At 47.1% G+C, this 19,822-nt stretch overlaps 1 protein-coding gene across 2 annotated transcripts in view; it reads right to left on the minus strand.

Annotated features, from left to right (window-relative positions):
• Nucleotides 1–19,822, minus strand: part of AP3D1 (adaptor related protein complex 3 subunit delta 1) — a 49,102-nt gene that overhangs the window by 2,365 nt on the left and 26,915 nt on the right. Inside the window, exons 13-32 of one of the 2 annotated variants that reach the window (XM_074529024.1) lie at nucleotides 19,217–19,365; nucleotides 16,451–16,681; nucleotides 14,498–14,729; nucleotides 13,964–14,109; nucleotides 13,697–13,838; nucleotides 12,494–12,565; nucleotides 11,653–11,728; nucleotides 10,392–10,591; nucleotides 9,682–9,755; nucleotides 8,635–8,658; nucleotides 7,440–7,650; nucleotides 6,201–6,263; nucleotides 5,481–5,579; nucleotides 4,638–4,787; nucleotides 3,914–3,961; nucleotides 3,416–3,605; nucleotides 2,281–2,369; nucleotides 1,296–1,381; nucleotides 839–960; nucleotides 30–109 (exon numbers count right to left, since the gene is read on the minus strand). In XM_074529024.1, coding sequence (XP_074385125.1) covers nucleotides 30–109; nucleotides 839–960; nucleotides 1,296–1,381; nucleotides 2,281–2,369; nucleotides 3,416–3,605; nucleotides 3,914–3,961; nucleotides 4,638–4,787; nucleotides 5,481–5,579; nucleotides 6,201–6,263; nucleotides 7,440–7,650; nucleotides 8,635–8,658; nucleotides 9,682–9,755; nucleotides 10,392–10,591; nucleotides 11,653–11,728; nucleotides 12,494–12,565; nucleotides 13,697–13,838; nucleotides 13,964–14,109; nucleotides 14,498–14,729; nucleotides 16,451–16,681; nucleotides 19,217–19,365 — 2,484 coding nt within the window. The remainder of the gene's footprint in view (nucleotides 1–29; nucleotides 110–838; nucleotides 961–1,295; nucleotides 1,382–2,280; nucleotides 2,370–3,415; nucleotides 3,606–3,913; nucleotides 3,962–4,637; nucleotides 4,788–5,480; nucleotides 5,580–6,200; nucleotides 6,264–7,439; nucleotides 7,651–8,634; nucleotides 8,659–9,681; nucleotides 9,756–10,391; nucleotides 10,592–11,652; nucleotides 11,729–12,493; nucleotides 12,566–13,696; nucleotides 13,839–13,963; nucleotides 14,110–14,497; nucleotides 14,730–16,450; nucleotides 16,682–19,216; nucleotides 19,366–19,822) is intronic. The other variant, XM_074529025.1, reaches the window with a different exon arrangement.

A 19,822-nucleotide genomic window follows, 5' to 3' on the forward strand; every position in this document is an offset into this window, starting at 1 on the left:
GCTTCTCTCAGGGGTTACAGTGCTCTCACCTTTTTTACCAGTAGGCAGACGTGATGGCCTTGGATAGAACGGCTGTACATGGATGCACACGAATCAACGCGTTCCACAACTGCAGAGAAACAGCAATTTCATTTCATTCCAGTCCATTTTAATTCACCCCTGCTTCCCCTGGAGAGCAGCCCTTGCTCTGCCTGGCCTTGAGGAACAGAGGCTTCTACAGAGGGGAGGAGGAAGTCAGGGTTAAGATGTGCCTGGCTCCTCGTGGCTTCTCTCTGGGACGTTTCACAATAATGAGGTGAGTCATTTGTCTGCTAAGCCACAAACGTTCTGTGGCAAAAACACTGCTCAGAACGTAGATTTCTTCCCCAGAAATACTTCCAGTGAGGCAATGTCTAATGCAAACACCAGAGCATGATGAAACAGTCAGTTGTTTTGCTTCAGCCAGCGCTTGTGTTTTAATTAATAAACCCAAAGCTGAATAGCTGGGGCTCTCCCTCACTGAAAGGAGGCACTGGGGAAGGAGTCTGAAGCCCTGCAGATCAAACCCACCCTCCAGAGAACAGTTACAGCCTGAACTCCACAGCAGCTGCTCCCATGAGAGCTGTCACATGCCTCACTGGGCTGCAGGAATTCCACAGGGACACAAGGAGAATTCATTTTGAAGAACACTGCATGCTTTGAGTGTTGCAAAACTGGAGAAAAGTCTCCCAAATGTATTTAATCTGGACATCACCTGCTCCTGTGGTTGCTGGGCCCATGGAGTGTTATGCTCACCAAGCACAGGAGAGATTTTAGAATATGGAATTCTGCAGAAGGTTCTGCATCAAGGCAGACTCACCTGAAAAATGATGATGAAAACAGATCTTTGCCAGTAGATGTTGGAAAGAAATGCTAATTCCATCTACTTTAATAGAACTCATGTGCAGATCTCCAGACTCTAGGAGCTTGGCAAAAGCATCACTGCAGAACAGGAAGGAAAGTAAATGTTTTATTAGAAATGCAAGTGAAATCTGTCCCATCAGCCCCACCAAACACATCAGGATACAGAAGCTTAAGTACTACCAAGCTCGAGGAAAATGGGTTTACAGCAAATACAGAAACCACACTCCAGAGCCCACTGAAGCAACTTGTGGCCTCTTGCTGCCAGAGCTGCCTCTGCCAGCCTGCAGGGCACAGAGCTCCCCCTGCAGAGCCACTTGAAATCAGTCAGTGGATACATCTGAGCAGTCACCCCTCACACAGACATTGCCCAGACCCTCAGGAGCAGCAGGGCTCAGCCTGCCAGGGGCACTCACCTGTAGCAAGGCGTCGTGATCAAGTATGAAGCACAACTGAAGTGCAATTTGAAATCTAGTTTTTCATGGGTTGAACCTTCATCATCCTGCAAGAGGACAAAGGAGAGCAGGTGAGTGGGAACCCACCCATCACAGAGACACCAGTGAGGAGCTGAGGGCTGAGTTCCCCCTGAAGGATCAGTGTGATCCCACCACAAGATCAGCCCACTCAAAGATTTGGCCAGCTGGGTTGATAACTGCACCCACAACAGGTAAGGGACACTCAGGGCTCCAGTTCTGCCTGCACTCTGCTGAAATGAACTGAGCAGACTGAGTTTAAACTAACACTTGGAGATGTGGTTTTACAGTTCATTATTTCCTGAGCAAAATAAGAAATTAATAGTTCCCAGATTCTTAGGTACTAAAATAGGACTAGCATGCTATTTTTAAGAAACTCTTAAAATAGAGATAATGGCTGACTCAGGAGTAGCCACAACTGTCTCCGTTCATTTCCTCTGAGCATCTCTCTCATTAATAACTGTACTGAAATAACATCAGAGACCCACAAAGTCTTATCCAGTCAATACCTATTAAACAATGCCTTTCTCTGACCTCACTTTTGGTCTGGGGTTCCACTCTTAATTCTCATTTCAGTTTTGCAGCCTTGTAGCAGGCTGGAGTGTCCAAGTGAGATGAGAAGGAGCAGAGCCTGGTTCCCTCTGCCCCCTCCCCAGCAGATCAGTGTGATTTCCTCGCTGACAATGTGGCACACGTTCCAGGCTGCCCTGCTCACACACTGACAGCAGTGACAATCCAGGCCGTGCTGACGCAGGGCTGGGGGCACTCTTTGCACAAGATGTCATGTGAAAATGTTCCTCACAGGATGGGCTGCTGCAGCAGGGATGAAATGATGCCTAAAAAAAGCTCCAGAGCAGAGCTTCCCACCCGAGCCCGGCTCCCTGACGCAGTTCCCAAGGAAGCAGAGGCAGCTGAGAGCTGCACTTACTTTGACTATAAAGGACAGCGTTCCTTTTAACTTCTGAGCCATAACAATACTCTGAAGTGTAAACACAAACTGGGCTTCATTAGAGATTCCTAGTGTGAAGAGAGGAGAGGGAAAAGTCAGGTCAGAACATGGTTTCCAGATCTAAGTAATGGTTAGAATAAACTGACTGATGTGCAGACTATTTTTGAACCAAGACTGAAATTCTCTGAGTTGGAAGAGTTCTACACACAACTGCTGTGATGAGTCAACACTGTTACAGCACTTGGGTCTCTCAGTGGCAGCAATGGCAGCTGGCATTTGATGGAGGTTATTGAGCAAGTGCCTGGGCAAAGTGTCACACTGTCACAGATTTAAAATATTTGCATAACTGGAATTATATCATAAACATTTCAGAGTAGCTGTCAGAGCTAATTTGAATTCTAATGTTTCTATGTTTTGCTTTTATTATACAAGTCTCTGTCAAGAACTGCCACATAGAGATTTAAAACAAATCAAATACCCCACTGCTTTCCATGGGGGATTGAAAAGCTCCCTGAGGCCACTCCAGCCCTCTGTGAGCTGTTCCAGGATTCAAATTAACCCCTTGGTGAAGGAAGGGAAATTCAGGGAAGTTCACAGATTTGACTGTACTACTGTGCTCTGTACAAAACCATTATTCTCCATTTCTGTGCTTAATACTTCAGCTGCCCTCCTTGCACATCCTTATCACAAACCTTCATTGCAAAAGGCCTCTGCCATTCCAACAGTGGGACAAGAGCTCCAGAATAAATCCAGAGTGGATTCTAATGCTTCACAAACCTACTCCCTTGTTTTATTTTAAACCTCATAGCAAACACATCATGAATTTTGGATTCCTGTAGTCAAAGGTGTGCCAGCCTGCGGGCACCTGGAAAAGGAACTCAGACATTTGGACTCCCAGCCCTAGATAAAGGCTTTGCTCTTGCTGTGCAGAACCACCTGCACCAGAGCCACACTGGGAGAAGGCTTATCCTCTCCAGGGACTGTGGCAAAGCCCAGCAACAGCCAGGCAGAGATGCTTTTCTGGAAAACAGCAAGAAGTTCAAGCAGCTCTTTCCACAGGAGGGCAGTGCAGGGCCAGCCACACTCCAAGAGCCCTGTGCAAAGCTGTGCATACCAGGGGGGAGCTGGAAGGGCACAGGGATCCCATCGTGTACTGATGATCCCTCTGGTCGGAGCATTTTAGTGTTGAGAGAGTCCAGGACATTCAGTTCCATGCTCTTAAGGAAGCTAGTGCTTTTGTTCTCAAAGATAACAGACACTGTCACTTGGCTGTCATGCTGGAGGTTTCCTTGGATATCATAGGTCTGCAAATGAAGGGAAAAATATCACAGGAAAGAGTCAGACTTCAAGAAACAGAACACAGAAGACATTTATCCCCATTTTATCCAGGGCTAAAACCAGGTTCAAAAGGGAGGCAATTTGGTGTAGCTAGAACATTATGGAAATGCACTGGTGATCAGCTAAGGATTGGGAAAATACCAACTTAGAAATAGAAGTGGGCCACCCAAAGGAAAGGAAATAGAGCTTGGGACTGAAACAGCTCTTCAGTTGTGTGATGGCTACATAAAGTCACTCCCCCAGCCCCAGGGCACACAGAACAGCCCCAACTCACCATTTTGATGTAGGGGTTTTCAGCGAGAAGGCGATAACTGGACATGGGCTGCAAAACAAGAGAGAGCACAGTGACACCAGAACTGCTGGCTCTGGGAAGAGCTGGCACTGCCCACCTTGCCAAGCAGCTGAGCTCTCCCTGTCCCCAGGCCTGGGCACAGCTACTTAAATGAGCCTTGCTTGGTCTTATCCTGTGCAAGCTGTTCCAGCTCCAGAGCTCAGTCCCCAAGGGCACTGGGTGCCAGAAGCCAGCTCGCTCTCAGACCAAGGCCGCGGGTCAGCCCCTAGCAAGCAGGGAATATTCAGCTCTCAGTGATCAGGCAGCTCTTGTGATTTCAGCTTTGCTTGCTAGGTAGCTTTTCCCTTGGCCTAAGGCTCCAGCAGAGGGTAGAGAGAGGAGAAGCAGAAGACGCTGGCTGTTCCACGAGTATGGCTTTATTGGAGGGTCCCTGAAGGGTCTCAGCTCTTCTTCTTCTCAGTTAGCAGGGGTACAGTGTGCTACTTTTATACCCTTGGCCTGGATCCAATCCTGACCAATGGCAAAGGTGTCAGAGTGACCATAAGTGACCAATAGTAGGGTTTAACACAATATTGCCTTACATGGCTGTAGGGATAAGGTACAAGGCGGATGTCCCTGGAGACAGGAAACTTCTTTGCCGCTGTGTCAGCATTCTGTTCTCCAAGGGGCCCTGGCTAAACCTGAGGGGTTTACTACAGCTACTCACTGGTAGTGGCTCATCCTCCAGTGTCCCATTCTGCACCGACTCCGGGGGCTCCTCCTCGCTGGGATGACTCTTCTTTTTGGATTTCTTTTTATCCTTTGATTTCTCTTCTTTCTCTTTCTTGTGCTTTTTCTTCTTATGCTTGGAGGATTTCTACCAAAAAGAACAAGAAACTACAACAACCCTTAAAGGAACCCTTGATTCTAGCAATGACTCCTCTACCACACTTCCATCTCCAGACTCCCACTCTCTGCATTTCCTGGACTGTGCAAAGTTTCCTTTTACAGCAGAACCCAAAACTGAGCTACCATTCCTTAAATCCCAAAAGTGACTCCATGTGTAGTCCCAGTAAACCCTGCTCCCCACACCTTATCCCAAAGTGAGCTGGGAACAGCACAGGGCTGAATCTCTCCAACTGTTTGGAAACTTTAACTGGGAGCTGTCCCTTGGCTCAGGGACAGGAGGAGGTCACAGCTCCCCAAGGATGCAACATTTGCAGGCAGTCACTGCACTGAACAGATGCTGTTGGTAAATCCTCTGTGCTGCTTTTTAAGGAGTTTGAGACAGCAGGAGAATATGGCTGAAAGGTGACAGCAACTTCATAGAACCAGAGAATTGTGAAGGTTGAAAAAGATCTTTAAGATCATCGGGTCCAACCATCAGCCCAGTGCCACCACACCCACAGGTTTTCTGAACATTTCCAGGGACAGGACTCCACCACTGCCCTGGGCAGCCTGTCCCAATGCCTGACAATCCTTTCCATTAAAAAACAGTAACAACAAAATCTTTTCTAATACCTAATTTAAGCATCCTTGAGGCAATTTCCTCTTCAGTTGAACCACTTACCTTTCCTTCATCATCCTCCTCCTCATCTTGTTCTTCCCTTTCTTCTTTTGTTACCCCTTGGGGTTCAGCCACCACAGCAGTGCCCACTGCAGGCTCGCTCTGAGGGGAGGAGCACAAGGATTCTGACACTCATGGAGAGCAGCTGGAACAACCCAATCCCACAGCAAAGGAAACTCAACAGTGACAACTCCCCACAAGTGTTATTTCAGAAATGACATTAGGCTAACATGGTATCAAGGCTTTCATTTTATGCCTCTGAAACCCAGCAAATATGATCACCTGAGGACATGATTCAGATTTCCTCCAAGGAATCCATCCCCTTCTATCTTTGTCTCTTCCTCTAAAATTTCCCATCAAAATTCATGAGAATTTTTCTTTCACACTCTGTCTCTCATGTCTATTAATATTGCCAGAGTCTACCTCATACTGGGAAATAAAACCATACAACTGTATAACATTACACTCATCAATAACAAAATCAACCAAGGCTGGAGTTGCATCTGTATTTCTATTTCTATTCCTTGACCTGCACAGAATGAGCCTCAAGTCTCCCATTGCAGCTCCTGTGAACTGGGCAGACACAATATCTGTGCTGCCCAGCAGGAAGGAGAGGAGATGGAGCTGATGTTCCCCTCTGTGCTGCAGCATGACACAGCACTCCTGCACAGCCCAAAGCAAGGAACAACACAGAAGTTTCTTCTGATGGGGGAAGATTCCTACCTGTGGCTGGGGTGTGGGAGCAGCTGGTGGAGCAGTGGAGAGCCAGAAATCCAAGTCTTCCCCCTGAATTTCAGGAGAGAAAAAAAAACAAAAACATGATCATTGTTTTTAGATATTTCTTAAAAATCAAATTAAAAATCCAACAGCAACAAAAGAAAACCAAAACAAAATGATCACAAGGATGGAACATCTGCCTTATGAGGAAGGGCTGGGAGAGCTGGGCCTGCTCACCTGGACAAGAGAAGGCTCCAGGGACACCTCAGAGCCCCTTTTGGGGCCTGAAGGGGCTCCAGGAGAGCTGCAGAGGGACTGGGGACAAGGCCTGCAGGGACAGGACACAGGGAATGGCTCCCACTGCCACAGGGCAGGGCTGGGTGGGAGATTGGGAATCAGGAATTGTGGAATCCATGCCTGGAATGGATTTCCCAGAGCAGCTGGGGCTGCCCCTGGATCCCTGGCAGTGCCCAAGGCCAGGCTGGGCGCACCTGGGACAGTGGGAGGTGTCCCTGCCATGGCAGGGCTGGCACTGGATGGGATTTAAGGTTCCTTTGAACCCAATCCAGTCTGGGATTCTGTGAATCTACAACAATTAAACCAAAATTTGAAGTTCCCATGGAAATGCAGCACTGCAGAGCGCTCCTCATGCTCAGATGCTGTGGCACCTTCAGGAGCAAACACACCAAGAAGTTTCACCTCAGTCTTTGAGCACTTCCAAAGGCAGGCCCAGCACCCCCACAGCAGGGCAGGGCACCCCTGGCATCCCAAGGGCTGCAGGGCAGAGGGAATGTGCAGCTCTGCAGGGGATTAACAGGAGGATGCTTCAAATCCTGACAGCAACTGGCAGCCATGGGCAGGGTTTGTAACTGAAAGGTTCTGGAGCACATGGGAGACAGGATGCACCACAAACAACACAAAACCAGTTCCAGATATTTTGCTAAGGAGTTCCCCACTTGGAGAACAGACAAAATATCAGCAAACTCAGCTCCACGTGAGCTCTGGCAGATCTGCTGTGTAGGCTGCAGTAAGCTGAATTCTGCTAGCTAAGGAGGCTCAGTAAGTGTTATTTTTATTAACAGAAATCTTTAAATACCTGCTGCTACAGTAGTAAAAATTGAAGGAAATAGAGGGTGAATGCATTGAGCTGTTTGAACTGTTAAATGCAACTGTTCCTAGGCAACAAAATGAACTCAGCAATAAATAACAGCAGGAGCTAAAATAATGCAAATCTTGGAGAATTACCTTTTTTACTTCTTCCTCCTCTTCCTCTACCACCTTTTTCTCTTTCTCTTTCTTCTTTCCTTTATCTCTCTCTTTATCTTTATGTTTCTTTTCCTTCTTTTTAGGTTTCTTGCTCTTCTTCTCTACTAGGGGAACTTCTGAGTCTGGTGACTTCAGGGTCTCCACATTCCTGTGTCTCTGCACTGGCAGCTTCTCACTGTCTGCTAAAGGTCTTGAAAAGAAAGAGTCCATTACCTGCTGCACACACTCCCTCAGCCACACAACCTCTGCTTTGTTCTGAGGGAGCTGGGCCCCCAAGCCTAAAATCAGTGCACACTTCCACACCTGGAGTTTACTTATGCACTGCAGACATTGCCCTTGTGGGTTAGGAGTCAGAGGGAACAACTGGAAGGTGACAGAGCCAAGGTTTTGCTGTTTAACCCTTAGAGGTGCCAGCAGAGGCTGAGGAACAGCTCCATGTTCCACTGTGTTTCCATGGAATCCCTCTCTCCAAGGAAAAGCAGGGATGTGGAACAGCATTTCCAGCAGAGGGGAAGTTTCAGCAGTGGAATGTCAGCATGGCTCCAGCAGCCCTTGAAGGGTGTGGGGTTTGTTGTTCTTGATGAACTGATCAGCCTAACTGGGAATTATTCTAAGTAATTTTTATTTTGGAAGTTTGCACTAGGAATTTCTACTGTACTATCACATTTTGTAAGTTAAATGTAACTTCAAACACCTGTTTGCAAAAAGCACCAACAGCAGGTGATATTTACACTGCATCCTAAATCCATTACTTAGGAAAAAAAACACTACAAAAATTTCTCTCATTCTTGTCAAACATTTCCAGAAATCAGCAAGAATTTCACCAACTGCATATTTTTCTATTTATTAGCTTTCATTTAATGTTAATTTTCACATTGGCACAGCAAACACAACTTCAGGAAGATTTCTAATGGCCTTAACTGCCTCAATGTTTTTGCTTATATTGCATTAAGAACCAGAACCAATTAATTTTTTAATTGAGCAACAAACAGGCCTCATCTTTTACTATTTCATATATATCTGTAGAGGAACAGCACTGGTGCTGAAAGCCAGTGACAAAACAGACTCACAAATGTGAGAGTCTCTGAGTTAACAGTTCCACCACCCTTCAAGGACGTGCCCTGTCCAAAATCAACCACCCTGACAAAGGCCAACTCTCAGGAGATCTCCTTACCTGGGAGGCTTCCCTGAAACCAGACTGCGTGTGAGCGTGACAGACAGAGCAGTGCAAGCACAGAAAGAAAGAGAGAGGACACAGACATGAGAAACCATGACAGGAGAGCACAGCACCCACGGCACAGGAGGGAATGGATGGAACAATCCAGAGCCCTGGATGCCTCCTGAGCACAGCCCCCAGTGCTGCTGAGAATCACCATGCAAATACAGGGGCTACAGGCAGAAATTCATTTCCTTTTATATATCTGTCACTGCAGATTTTGGCCTTCCAAAACAGGAGTTCCTCAGAAAGTGTTTTATTCATTTTTTCACAAGGTACTGAGAGGCCAAAGCCCTATAAATTTGGAACTGCAAAGAAAGGCACAGACTCAAGTATCAGAGGAAGAGAGAGATCCCACACACACCCACATGGGCCTGCACAGTCTTTACAAATTTACAGGAGGCATCCCTGGACCATAAATCAGCAATTATTTTTAGCATGGTGATTTTGTAAAAGAATCCAAGCCAATCTCCCTGTGCAACACTGCACAGCCCAGGGCTCAGTGCTGGCACTGGCACAGGGGTGACACAGCTCAGTCACAGCACAACAACCCAACAGTGGGACTGCAGGGCACAGGGCAGTGGGTGGGACAGCCTGGGTGTCTCTGGTCAGTGACACAACATGGACACAGCTTCTGAGGGGGACAGATGGACACAGCTCACACTCAGTGCCAACACAGGTGACAGCAGAGAGACACCCAACCCTCAGAGTAACCCCCCTGATCCAGTGACACTGTCTGTGCTCCCAGACTCCTTCAGTCACACTCACACTACATTTAGTGACTCCCCAGCCACTCCCAAACCCCTCCCATACTCAGGAGTTGAGATTTTATCATCCAGGCTGCAGTGGGAGCCAAAGCTGGATGAGCACCTGAGGTCTCAAAGCCATGGGAGAGCCTTCAGCCTTCTCCCCTCATGGCCTGCTGTGCTTTGCCTGCTCAGCCCCAGCCCTGCCCTCAGGCACTCCCTCAGCAACTCAGTGAACTCACACACAAACTGCACTTACTTATCCAGGTCTATGTCAAGTGCCTTATAGGGATCATTGGGATCTTTGTCATCTTCATCACTGGGCAAAGCATTCTGCAGGAGAGTAAAGAGACACCCACTGAGGCAGCAAACTACTGCAATTTTCAAACTCAAGCTTAACACAACCCAAATTAACATTTTTTTGAGCCTGTGAACCCTGCAGAGGCCAGCTGCAGTCAGGCTCAGTAAGTTATGGGAACAATGCACTTCAGTGCAGCAGCCAGTTTCAAGATTAATTTGGAACAGAAACCCCTTCTTCATAAACAGCAGGACTTGAATTGCTGCTGTTCGGTTTTGATTAAAGGAAATTTTAGAAACAAATACAGATTACATCATTAGCATCTGCAATTAATTATCATCAGCTGCAAAGCTGCTGACTAGACAGCAAGTTACTGTCAAAGTGAAGCAGCAGAGCATAATAAATGCTATTTGGACAGTGTTACTTTTAGAGCAGGGATGAACATTGTTTGGTTGGTTTTGACTTTAATAGCTTCAGTGGCAATTTTTGTCTTTTTGTGAAAAAAAATAAACTGTAATTTCTTCCCCTGCAAAGAACAGCCTGGGATCATCTCAGTCACTTCTGAAACAGCTCTGGAACTGCCACATCACAGACTGGCTGCAGCTGTGGGGGCAAAAACCTCTCAAGAGCTGCACACAGATAAATCCCAGAGGCCAAGCACAGGAACTGACCTCTGGCATCTCCTCTGTGATGATGTCGACGTGGTGAGCTGGAGCAATGTCCTCCTCACTCTCTGTGTGCAGGGAGTTGTGCCGGTGGTGTTTCCCTCTCTTCTCCTTTTTCTGCTTTTTCTTTTTCTTGTCTTTCTCCAGTTTCTGTTTATGCCTTCTCTCTTCTTCCAGTTTCACATACTGGTCTGACATGGGCATTCCTGGGGAAAGCCAAGCTGCTTTCAGGTACAGAGCACATGGACTGGGCACTGAAACACCACAACAGGAGTGTGCCCTGCTGGTGATTCCAGCTTCATCCACATCTCTGTGCTTCCACACAGCCCCCCAGGCACCAGCTTTGCTGTGCACTGCATCTCTCCAGAAACAGGACAGAGCTCAACCCTGCTCTCTCATTCTTGGCTGCATTATTGCATTACAAGGAGCACCCAAACATTGAGATTTTAAGGAGAATTGGTGTTGGGAATTTAGCTGCTAGAAAATGGAAAAGTACAAAACCATGGCTAATTCCAAGTCCGGCACCTGCAAGATAGCAGTGTCCTTGGGCCTAGCTGTGGTAGGATAACAAACAGTGAAAGAGACATGAGAAAAGAGACATGTAACCCCCCTAAGGAATGAGGAAGAGTTGATGGTATAGTTTAACCAATAGATTGCTTGGCTTACAGAATATTCATAAGCTTATTACTCGCTGTATAAGTGTCTGATGCTCTCTTCAATAAACGGAATTTGCTTATCACTCATATTGAGTGTCTGAGTCTCCCCTCACCGACAAATGGCTCGGCCCTGACAAAGGCCCACATTTTTTCTCTGTGACAAATTGGTGACATTGCTGCTGTACTTGTAATGTAAAGAACTTTATCAACAGCTTTTCAGTGCTGTATCCAACCACTCCTTAGATACACAACCACTTCTGATAACTGAAATAAGATATTCAAACAGTATCTCTACCATTAGATTCTATTTCATGTCTCCTTCATCTCCTCCATTCAAGGTGACTGCTCCCACACAGAACAGTGGTTCCTCTACATGCTACAGACCTGGCTGCATGACATTCCTAATCACTGAACTACTTCTAATATTATCTTGAAAGGAACTCAGACTGCAAAGTACTATTTCCAAATGTAAATTAAGGAGATATATTTAAGACTCTAATGGAAGTGTGTTCCTTGCCCTTCAGAACCTCAGGTGGAAGTCCTAAGAAAGAATTATGACTTTTGCTAAAGTGAATTTCTTTAATTAAATTTAAAAGATTAGTTGTGCTTACCTGGAACTTTTAATGGGACAGAAAGGTCAATCTGGACCACAGGAATATGTTCCACCCCTGGAGTGTCTTGGTATCGCTGGGAAAAGAAAGATTTGTTACTTTCTGAGCACTGCCAGCACAAATTTCTGTAAATAGAAATATTACAAAACATCAAGCAGTTCAACCCCTAAGTGAACATTTTAAAAGATAGGAATGGAACAGCTTGTTAATAATTCTGTGTAGTAGCAGAGGGTGTTTTAAAGCCAGTTGATAACTATTATAAAGGACCCTACTCTTAGCTACAGCTTTTTAACCCCACTACTGCCCTGAAGAATTACTGCAGCTCCCAGAATGAAGAATTACTGCAGCTCTCAGAATGAAGAATTTTTGGTTTGTTTTATTGCTAATAACTTGCCACTTCAGAAGATAAATTTGGAGATTGGAGTTGAGGAATATGGGGCAGTCCTTCAGATATAGAGAGACACAGAGGGAATAAAGGAAGTTCTTTCCCTGAAAAAGGTTTTCAGAGACCACAACAACTTTCTGATCACAAAATAAATTGTGAGTTCCAGGGTCACCCTCTGCAGGGCTCTGAGTGAGGTGCCTGTGAGTGATGCCATCAGCCAGGGCTGGGACAAACTGCACAGACTCTCACAGGCTGCCCTGGGGGTACCAGGGCACTCAGGAGATTGTCAGCACAAACACGAGTTATAAAAACAGTTGTAGGCAGCCACTCCAGTCCATGCATTATAAAGTGGTCAGAACTGCAGGGGAAATATCCCAGAGGAGGCTGCAGCTCTGATATTCAGGGATCCTTCACAATGACAGCAGAGTCCAGTGAGATATTGCAATTCAGACTCACCTTCTGAGGGGAAGGAGAGCTTTTAATATAAAATGGGTTGTTGGCCTGTTCTTGTTTCCGGGCTTCTCGACGCTAAAAGCAAAAGAGGATTTGCAGTTACAATGTTTGTTTGTAAGCAAAGAGACAAAAGACACTAAAGTGCAAAACAACAGCTCCCTGCATTTTTGGAACAGTACATAACTACTGTGAAAAGACAAGAGCAGAGCAGCTTGTGTGTGCTAAAGCAGTTCTGAGTTACCTGACATGCTAGGATAGAACTGCAGGCACCATTACTGATTCCATCCCTGGGGGAGTTCAAGGCCAGGCTGGAAAGAGCTTGGAGCAACCTGGGATGGTGGAAGTGTCCCTGCCCTGGGCAGGGGGTGGGATGGGATGAGCTCTAAGGTCCCTCCTGTCCCAAGCCATTGTATATGATACTATAACTAATGTTCCTCAGAACACCCTCTCTGCTTTTTAATTATAGACTAAAGATAATAACTGTTGCAGACAATTTTATAAAAAATCCTTTCCTTAGGATTTTTTCCTCCTGAAAAGCTGAGAGGCCTCAGGAACAAAATGTAAACATTGATTATCATCTGCTGCTGTAGAATGCAACAGGGGAATCTGTGATTGGCCCATCTTGGATGTTCATAATTAATGGCCAATCACAATCAGCTGGCTTGGACAGAGAGTCTGAGAGAGCTGCCTTTGTTGTCATTCTCTTCTATTCTTGGCTAGCCTTCTGATGAGAACTTTTTTTCTATTCTTTTAGTATGGTTTTAATGTAATATATATAATAAAATAATAAATCAAGCCTTCTGAAATATGGAGTCAACATTCTCATCTCTCCCCTCCACCAAAAACCCCCGTGAACACCATCACAAATAATTTCCCAGACATTCATTTTTGATGGCAACTGGAATGTTGCTGTTTTCTGCAAGGAGAGGAAGAAGTGAAGATGAATATAACAAGTTCTCTCTGTGAAAGCAAAGAGGTCAGAGGCAGGAAAGGAGGGATCACTGCTGAGCACTATCATGGTTCAGTCATTCACAGGAGCTGCTCAGGCCCATAAACATCAGCTCACATCAGAGATCAGCTTTGCTGAGCTGTGGAGAGCCCAGGGCTCCCTGGCTACATGGAGATTCCACAGCAGCCCCCACTGCTCCAGCACCACTTAGATTAGTACTGAATTATGTAAGGAAAAGCATTTCAACATTCACTTACTCTGGCCAGTTCCTCTTCATCTATTTCTGGCTGTCTGTGTCTGGAATGCCTTTGTTCCTCCTCATGAAATATTGTTTTGGGCTTTTCATCTTCAGACTCACTGTCTGATGGAGGCTCATTGATCCAGGCATCAAGGTCCAGGCTGGGAAGAATTGCAGCAAACAAACAGCTTGACTCAGTACCCTCAAATATTTCAGTGTCTCTTCATATACTTTGCTTTATTATTCAAAGTTTAAATAAAGGTTTGGGAGAGAGAAGGAACTTTACCCCTCTGGAACAGGGACTTTCTTCTGTGCTTTAGGAGCCACAGGGTTCAGCTCGCCAGCAAACAGGGCTATCACTTCCTCAGCTACAGGAACTTCTTTTGCTTGTAGCTTCTGAATGTATTTTATTAGCTGCAAGATGCAAGAAGCCTAAAAACAAATGCAGAAATGGTTTCAGAGTAATATTTAACAAGCTGAACCAAACAAATCAAGTGAAGTCAACAGAAGGTGTTTTGTTCCATTAAGGAACTTAAGAGCAGCAGCATAAACTACAGGTTTATAGCAAATGTAAAAAGTCCATATTAAGCTTCTCTTTTAGCTGGATCCTTGTTGTGCCCTTAAGTGCCTGAATAATTTTAAAATTAAATTGTTTTGAGTGAACATCTTGCTGGCAGCCTTCAGATAAGGCATCAAACTGCAATAAGATCTGGCCTTTGTCACTGATAACAGCTGATAGAAAATGTGCAGAGCCACAGAGAACCAGAGACCTGCTCCAAGGCTTCCCATGATAAACCCCAAAATCATTTCATCCTCTTACCCTCTCCTGAACCTCCAGATCTGCACTCTGCACAAACTGAGGCAGGCGTTCAATCATCAGCTGTGTGATTTCCTGAGCTGCCTCCTTCTCCCCAGCCTGCTCCTTCTGCTGCAGGATGGATGCATAGAGCTTCACCATGTTCTGCACGTAAACAGCCTGGATGTGGCCTGGCAGGGTGGTAACTTTGGGCCTCAGCATTGCTTCCAGGGTTTGGTTTGCTTCCTCCAGGTGTCTGTAAGGACAGAATACACAGATGAAAGGCAAGCAAAAATAAAATCCAACAGGCAGTGCTTTATACAAAAAAGAACATCGATCACAGCACTTCTACAGACCTCATGCTCTTACTCAAAATTATCCACTCACAACTAAATGGAAGATGCACAAAAAAGTATTGCAATAATAAAAGTTGTAAATAAAGCCAAGTTGTTTCTAAGTGAAAATGTGATAACACTGGAAAAAGAGTGTATTTTCTTACTTCTTCAGCTGCAGTTTTCTTTGTACAACTTTTTTTTTTTAAAGAAAGTGAAGATCTGAGCTGTACCAGCATTCCCCCAACATCACACCTACACTGTGAACTTAAACTGGAGCCAGTGCCCAGAGTGGCAATTAGAAGGAGACACCAAATTAGCTGGTAAGAGGAGATTCCAGTACCACACCTGTCCAATCCACCAGAATAAAAGCTGGGTAACAGCTCTATCTGCACAAGCAAGTGACAAAAACACCTGTTCAAGCTGAAAAAACACATTGGTACAACACTGAAAATTGCAGTACTGTGGGCACTGAAAAATTTTGAGCAAAAAAAATGACAATTTTTAATTTCCAGGAAGATGGGGCTCTGCAAAAAACCTTTTAACAAGGGCAAAATAGGGAGGAGAGAAAGAACTAAGTCAAACATGGTGACCGCACATGTTCATGATTAAGGAGTTCCTTCAACATCTTAAGATCTAACAGCTGATACCTACAATACCAGAAGGACCCAGAGCTGTTGGAGAGTGCCCAGAGGAGGGACACGGAGCTGGGGAAGGGCTGAGGAGCAGCTGAGGGCACTTGGCTGGTTCAGCTGCAGCCCAGGAGACTGAGGGGAGGCTCCTCGGGGGCTGCAGCTCCTCCCCAGGGCAGGCACAGGGGCAGGGGCTGAGCTCTGCTCTGGCACAGGGACAGGAGCCCAGCAAGGGCTGCAGCTGTGCCAGGCCTTGGCCTGGAGCTCAGGGCAAGGTTCTGCCCCCCGAGGCTGCTGGGCACTGCCCAGGCTGCCCAGGGAATGGTGCCAAGGCTGCCAGAGCTGCAGGAGCTCCCAGGGGTGCTCAGGGTGGGGGTGTTGGGGTGGCTGTGCAGGGACAGGGCTGGATCAATGATCCCTGAGGGTCCCTTCCCACTGAGGACATTCCAGGTTCCATGGGCTGTCCGGTCTCTGAGCCTGTGTGGAGCTGGCAGTGCAGGCAGTGCAGGCAGTGGGGTCGTGTCTGTCACCCCTGGTGTCACCTGAACTCTCAGTGGCTGCTGCTGCCCAGGGTGCCAGAGCTGGACAGGGCTCTGAGCAGCCTGGGCTGGTGCAAGGTGGAACAAGATGGTCCCTAAGGTCTCTCCCAACCCAGACCAGCACTCCCAGGGTGCTCAGGGTGGGGGTGTTGGGGTGTCTGGGCAGGGACAGGGGTTAAACTCAATGATCCCTGTGGGTCCCTTCTGACTCGGGATATTCTGGGATTCTATGATTCACTACTATGGCTTCCTGCATGAGTGGGCAAGGCTGGAGAGACAGGAAAAATGATCAGCTAGTTAAAAATGTCGTGGCTAGAAAGAGCTGGGGAGTCAATAGTGTGAGGCAACAAGAGAAAAACAACCATTTTGGTGGCATTAAGGCACATACTCTGAACCCTCTCTCAAAACCAACTTTCAGTGAGCAAAAGCTTTGCCCAGCAGCTGCCCCTCAGAGCACACCAGGCCTGCACTTACTCAGAGAACTCCCCACAGATCCAGGCAGCAGCATAGAGCACCTCGCAGATGCCGTTCCTCTGGGTGTTGCTGGCGATCAGGTGCGCGTTGTCCAGCAGCATGGCCATCTGCGACACCGCGAACCTGCGGATGGCCTTCACCCTGATGGCCACGTCCAGCATCTGCGCCGCGATCAGGTGCCCGTGCCTCGTGCCCTCCAGCCGGGTCAGCTCCACCAGGATGCTTATGTACCTGTGGGAAAGGGAAGGGATGGGTGGGCATCAGAGCACAACCCTGCAAGAGCCCCACGTTGGGCACCACTTCAGAGCCTAAATGTGGGATGTGGGAGTCCAGGCAGCTCTCCAAAATGCAGTTTATTGTATCCAAGAGTTACAGCAGTCCAGGGTTGTGGGTGACAGAGCTGTGCCTACAGCTGTGAGCTCCAGCTGCAGGCAGGCCTGGAGACCTGCATCCCTCCCTCATTCAGGCTCTTCCTAACCCCTCTTACTAATGGTGCCCCACATTGGGCGCCACTAAATGAGGGATGTGGGACTCCAGGTTGCTCTCCAAAATGCAGTTTGCATCCAAGATGTTCCAGCAGGCCAGTGGTGGGTGCATGACAGAGCCTGTGCCTACAGCTGTGAGCTCCAGCTCCAGGCAGGCCTGGAGACCCACATCCCTCATTCAGGCTCTTACTGATGGTGCCCCACGTTGGGCATCACTTCAGAGCCTAAATGTGGGATGTGGGAGTCCAGGCAGCTCTCCAAAATGCAGTTTATTGTATCTAAGATTTTAGAGCAGTCCAGGGTCATGGGTGACAGAGCCTGTGCCTACAGCTGTCAGCTCCAGCTGCAGGCAGGCCTGGAGACCTGCAACCCTCATTCAGGCTCTTCCTAATCCCTCTTACTAATGGTGCCCCACGTTGGGTGCCACTGTAGCAGCCTAAATGAGGGATGTGGGACTCCAGGGGCTCTTCAAAATGCAGTTTATTGTATCTAACATGTTAGAGCAGTCCAGGGTGGTGGGTGACAGAGCCTGTGCCCACAGCTGTCAGCTCCAGCTGCAGCCAGGCCTGGAGACCCACATCCCTCATTCAGGCTCTTACTAATGGTGCCTCACACTGGGCGCCACTTAAGAGCCCAAATGAGGGATGTGGGACTCCAGGCAGCTCTCCAAAATGCAGTTTATTGCATCCAAGATGTTCCAGCAGGCCAGTGGTGGGTGGGTGACAGAGCCTGTGCCCACAGCTGTGAGCTCCAGCTCCAGGCAGGCCTGGAGTCCCACATCCCTCATTCAGGCTCTTACTGATGGTGCCCCACGTTGGGCACCACTTCAGAGCCTAAATGTGGGATGTGGGAGTCCAGGCAGCTCTCCAAAATGCAGTTTATTGTATCGAAGAGTTACAGCAGTCCAGGGTTGTGGGTGACAGAGCTGTGCCTACACCTGTCAGCTCCAGCTCCAGGCAGGCCTGGAGACCTGCATCCCTCATTCAGGCTCTTCCTAATCTCTCTTACTAATGGTGCCCCACGTTGGGTGCCACTGTAGCAGCCTAAATGAGGGATGTGGGACTCCAGGGGCTCTCCAAAATGCAGTTTATTGTATCTAAGATGTGAGAGCAGTCCAGGGTCATGGGTGACAGAGCTGTGCCTGCACCTGTCAGCTCCAGCTGCAGCCAGGCCTGGAGACATGCATCCCTCATTCAGGCTCTTACTAACAGTGCCCCACACTGGGCGCCACTTCAGAGCCCAAATGAGGGATGTGGGACTCCAGGCAGCTCTCCAAAATGCAGTTTATTGCATCCAAGTGTTACAGCAGTCCAGGGTGACAGAGCTGTGCCTACACCTGTCAGCTCCAGCTCCAGGCAGGCCTGGAGACCTGCATCCCTCCCTCATTCAGGCTCTTCCTAATCTCTCTTACTAATGGTGCCCCACGTTGGGTGCCACTGTAGCAGCCTAAATGAGGGATGTGGGACTCCAGGGGCTCTTCAAAATGCAGTTTATTGTATCTAACATGTTAGAGCAGTCCAGGGTGGTGGGTGACAGAGCCTGTGCCCACAGCTGTCAGCTCCAGCTGCAGCCAGGCCTGGAGTCCTGCATCCCTCATTCAGGCTCTTACTAATGGTGCCCCACACTGGGCGCCACTTAAGAGCCCAAATGAGGGATGTGGGACTCCAGGTTGCTCTTCAAAATGCAGTTTATTGCATCCAAGAGGTTCCAGCAGGCCAGAGTGGTTGGACAACAGAGCCTGTGCCTTTGGTTACATTGCATTATATACTTTTCTTTGCTGAGCATCTTCATACAGTAGAACCAATCTATACCTAAACTATTATCTATAGCCTATCATAACTACTGTAATTATCATATTCATTTTACTATTCTCCAAGCACTAAAAGTTAGTACATTACAGTTTAAGCTAGAAGTTGTTTTTCAGTTTTCTCGCAGTGGAAAATTCTGAGACCTTTTTTCTACTTGCAACTTTGCTGACTTGTTTGCCTGTGCTATCTTTCTGCTTAGTAAAAACATCTTCTTAAAGTAGGTTTATCCTTTGCTGTAAGTCAGAAAAACCCCTTCTAACTAACACACCCTTTGCCTCCTTATCCAGTAAGACTGGCTCTGCAATTCTTTTCTTCTATATCAAAACTTGCTTCCAACTCTATTCCTTCATCAGACTCCACATTCACAATCTTTCTGCTAAACACACATATCTGTGAGACTTCCTTGTCAAACTTTCATCCTTCCCAACACAACCCTGCACTGCCTTTGTGATGGCAAAGCTGGCAGCACTGACCATTCAAAGTTGGTGATGTACTGGTAGTTGGACTGGCTGCAGATGTCAATGATTTTGGTCAGCAGCTCATCACGGTACGTCGTCCCTTCGGCTTTATCCACGTGAATCATCAGCTTCTTCACAATCTCCATCAAGTTCTTCTTGGAGACCTGGTAAAGAGGTTTTGAGGGTTCAACCACTTTCCTACACAGCCAAGTCCTTCCAGTTAAACAGCTGCTGGCTCTTTGCTGGACTCATATAATGTTCACAAGAAACCAGAACCAACTCTGTGAGCCCCAATTCAAAAATGAACCTGCTGAATACTGTTCAGTGTTTTTGTTAAAGAAGAGTCAGTTCAAGTTATGAGGTGTTTCAGGAAAGACTGAATGTGGCCCTTAGTGCCAGGCCTGGCTGACAAATGGCCATAAGTTGGATTTTATGATCTCCAAGGCTTTTCCCAACCAAGCTGATTCTGTGATGACCTTCCCGTGGGAGAACTGAGGATCAGAATTTCTATCAGCAACACAGAAATCCAAGAGAAAGTGACTCTTCTACTGCCAGATTAGAACGTTTAAGAGTTTAAAACATTTTTGCTTATAAAGGAAACAAATTTAGGAGTCAGTAACA

Source organism: Zonotrichia albicollis, chromosome 29, assembly GCF_047830755.1.
Source record: "Zonotrichia albicollis isolate bZonAlb1 chromosome 29, bZonAlb1.hap1, whole genome shotgun sequence".
NCBI lineage: Eukaryota > Metazoa > Chordata > Aves > Passeriformes > Passerellidae > Zonotrichia > Zonotrichia albicollis.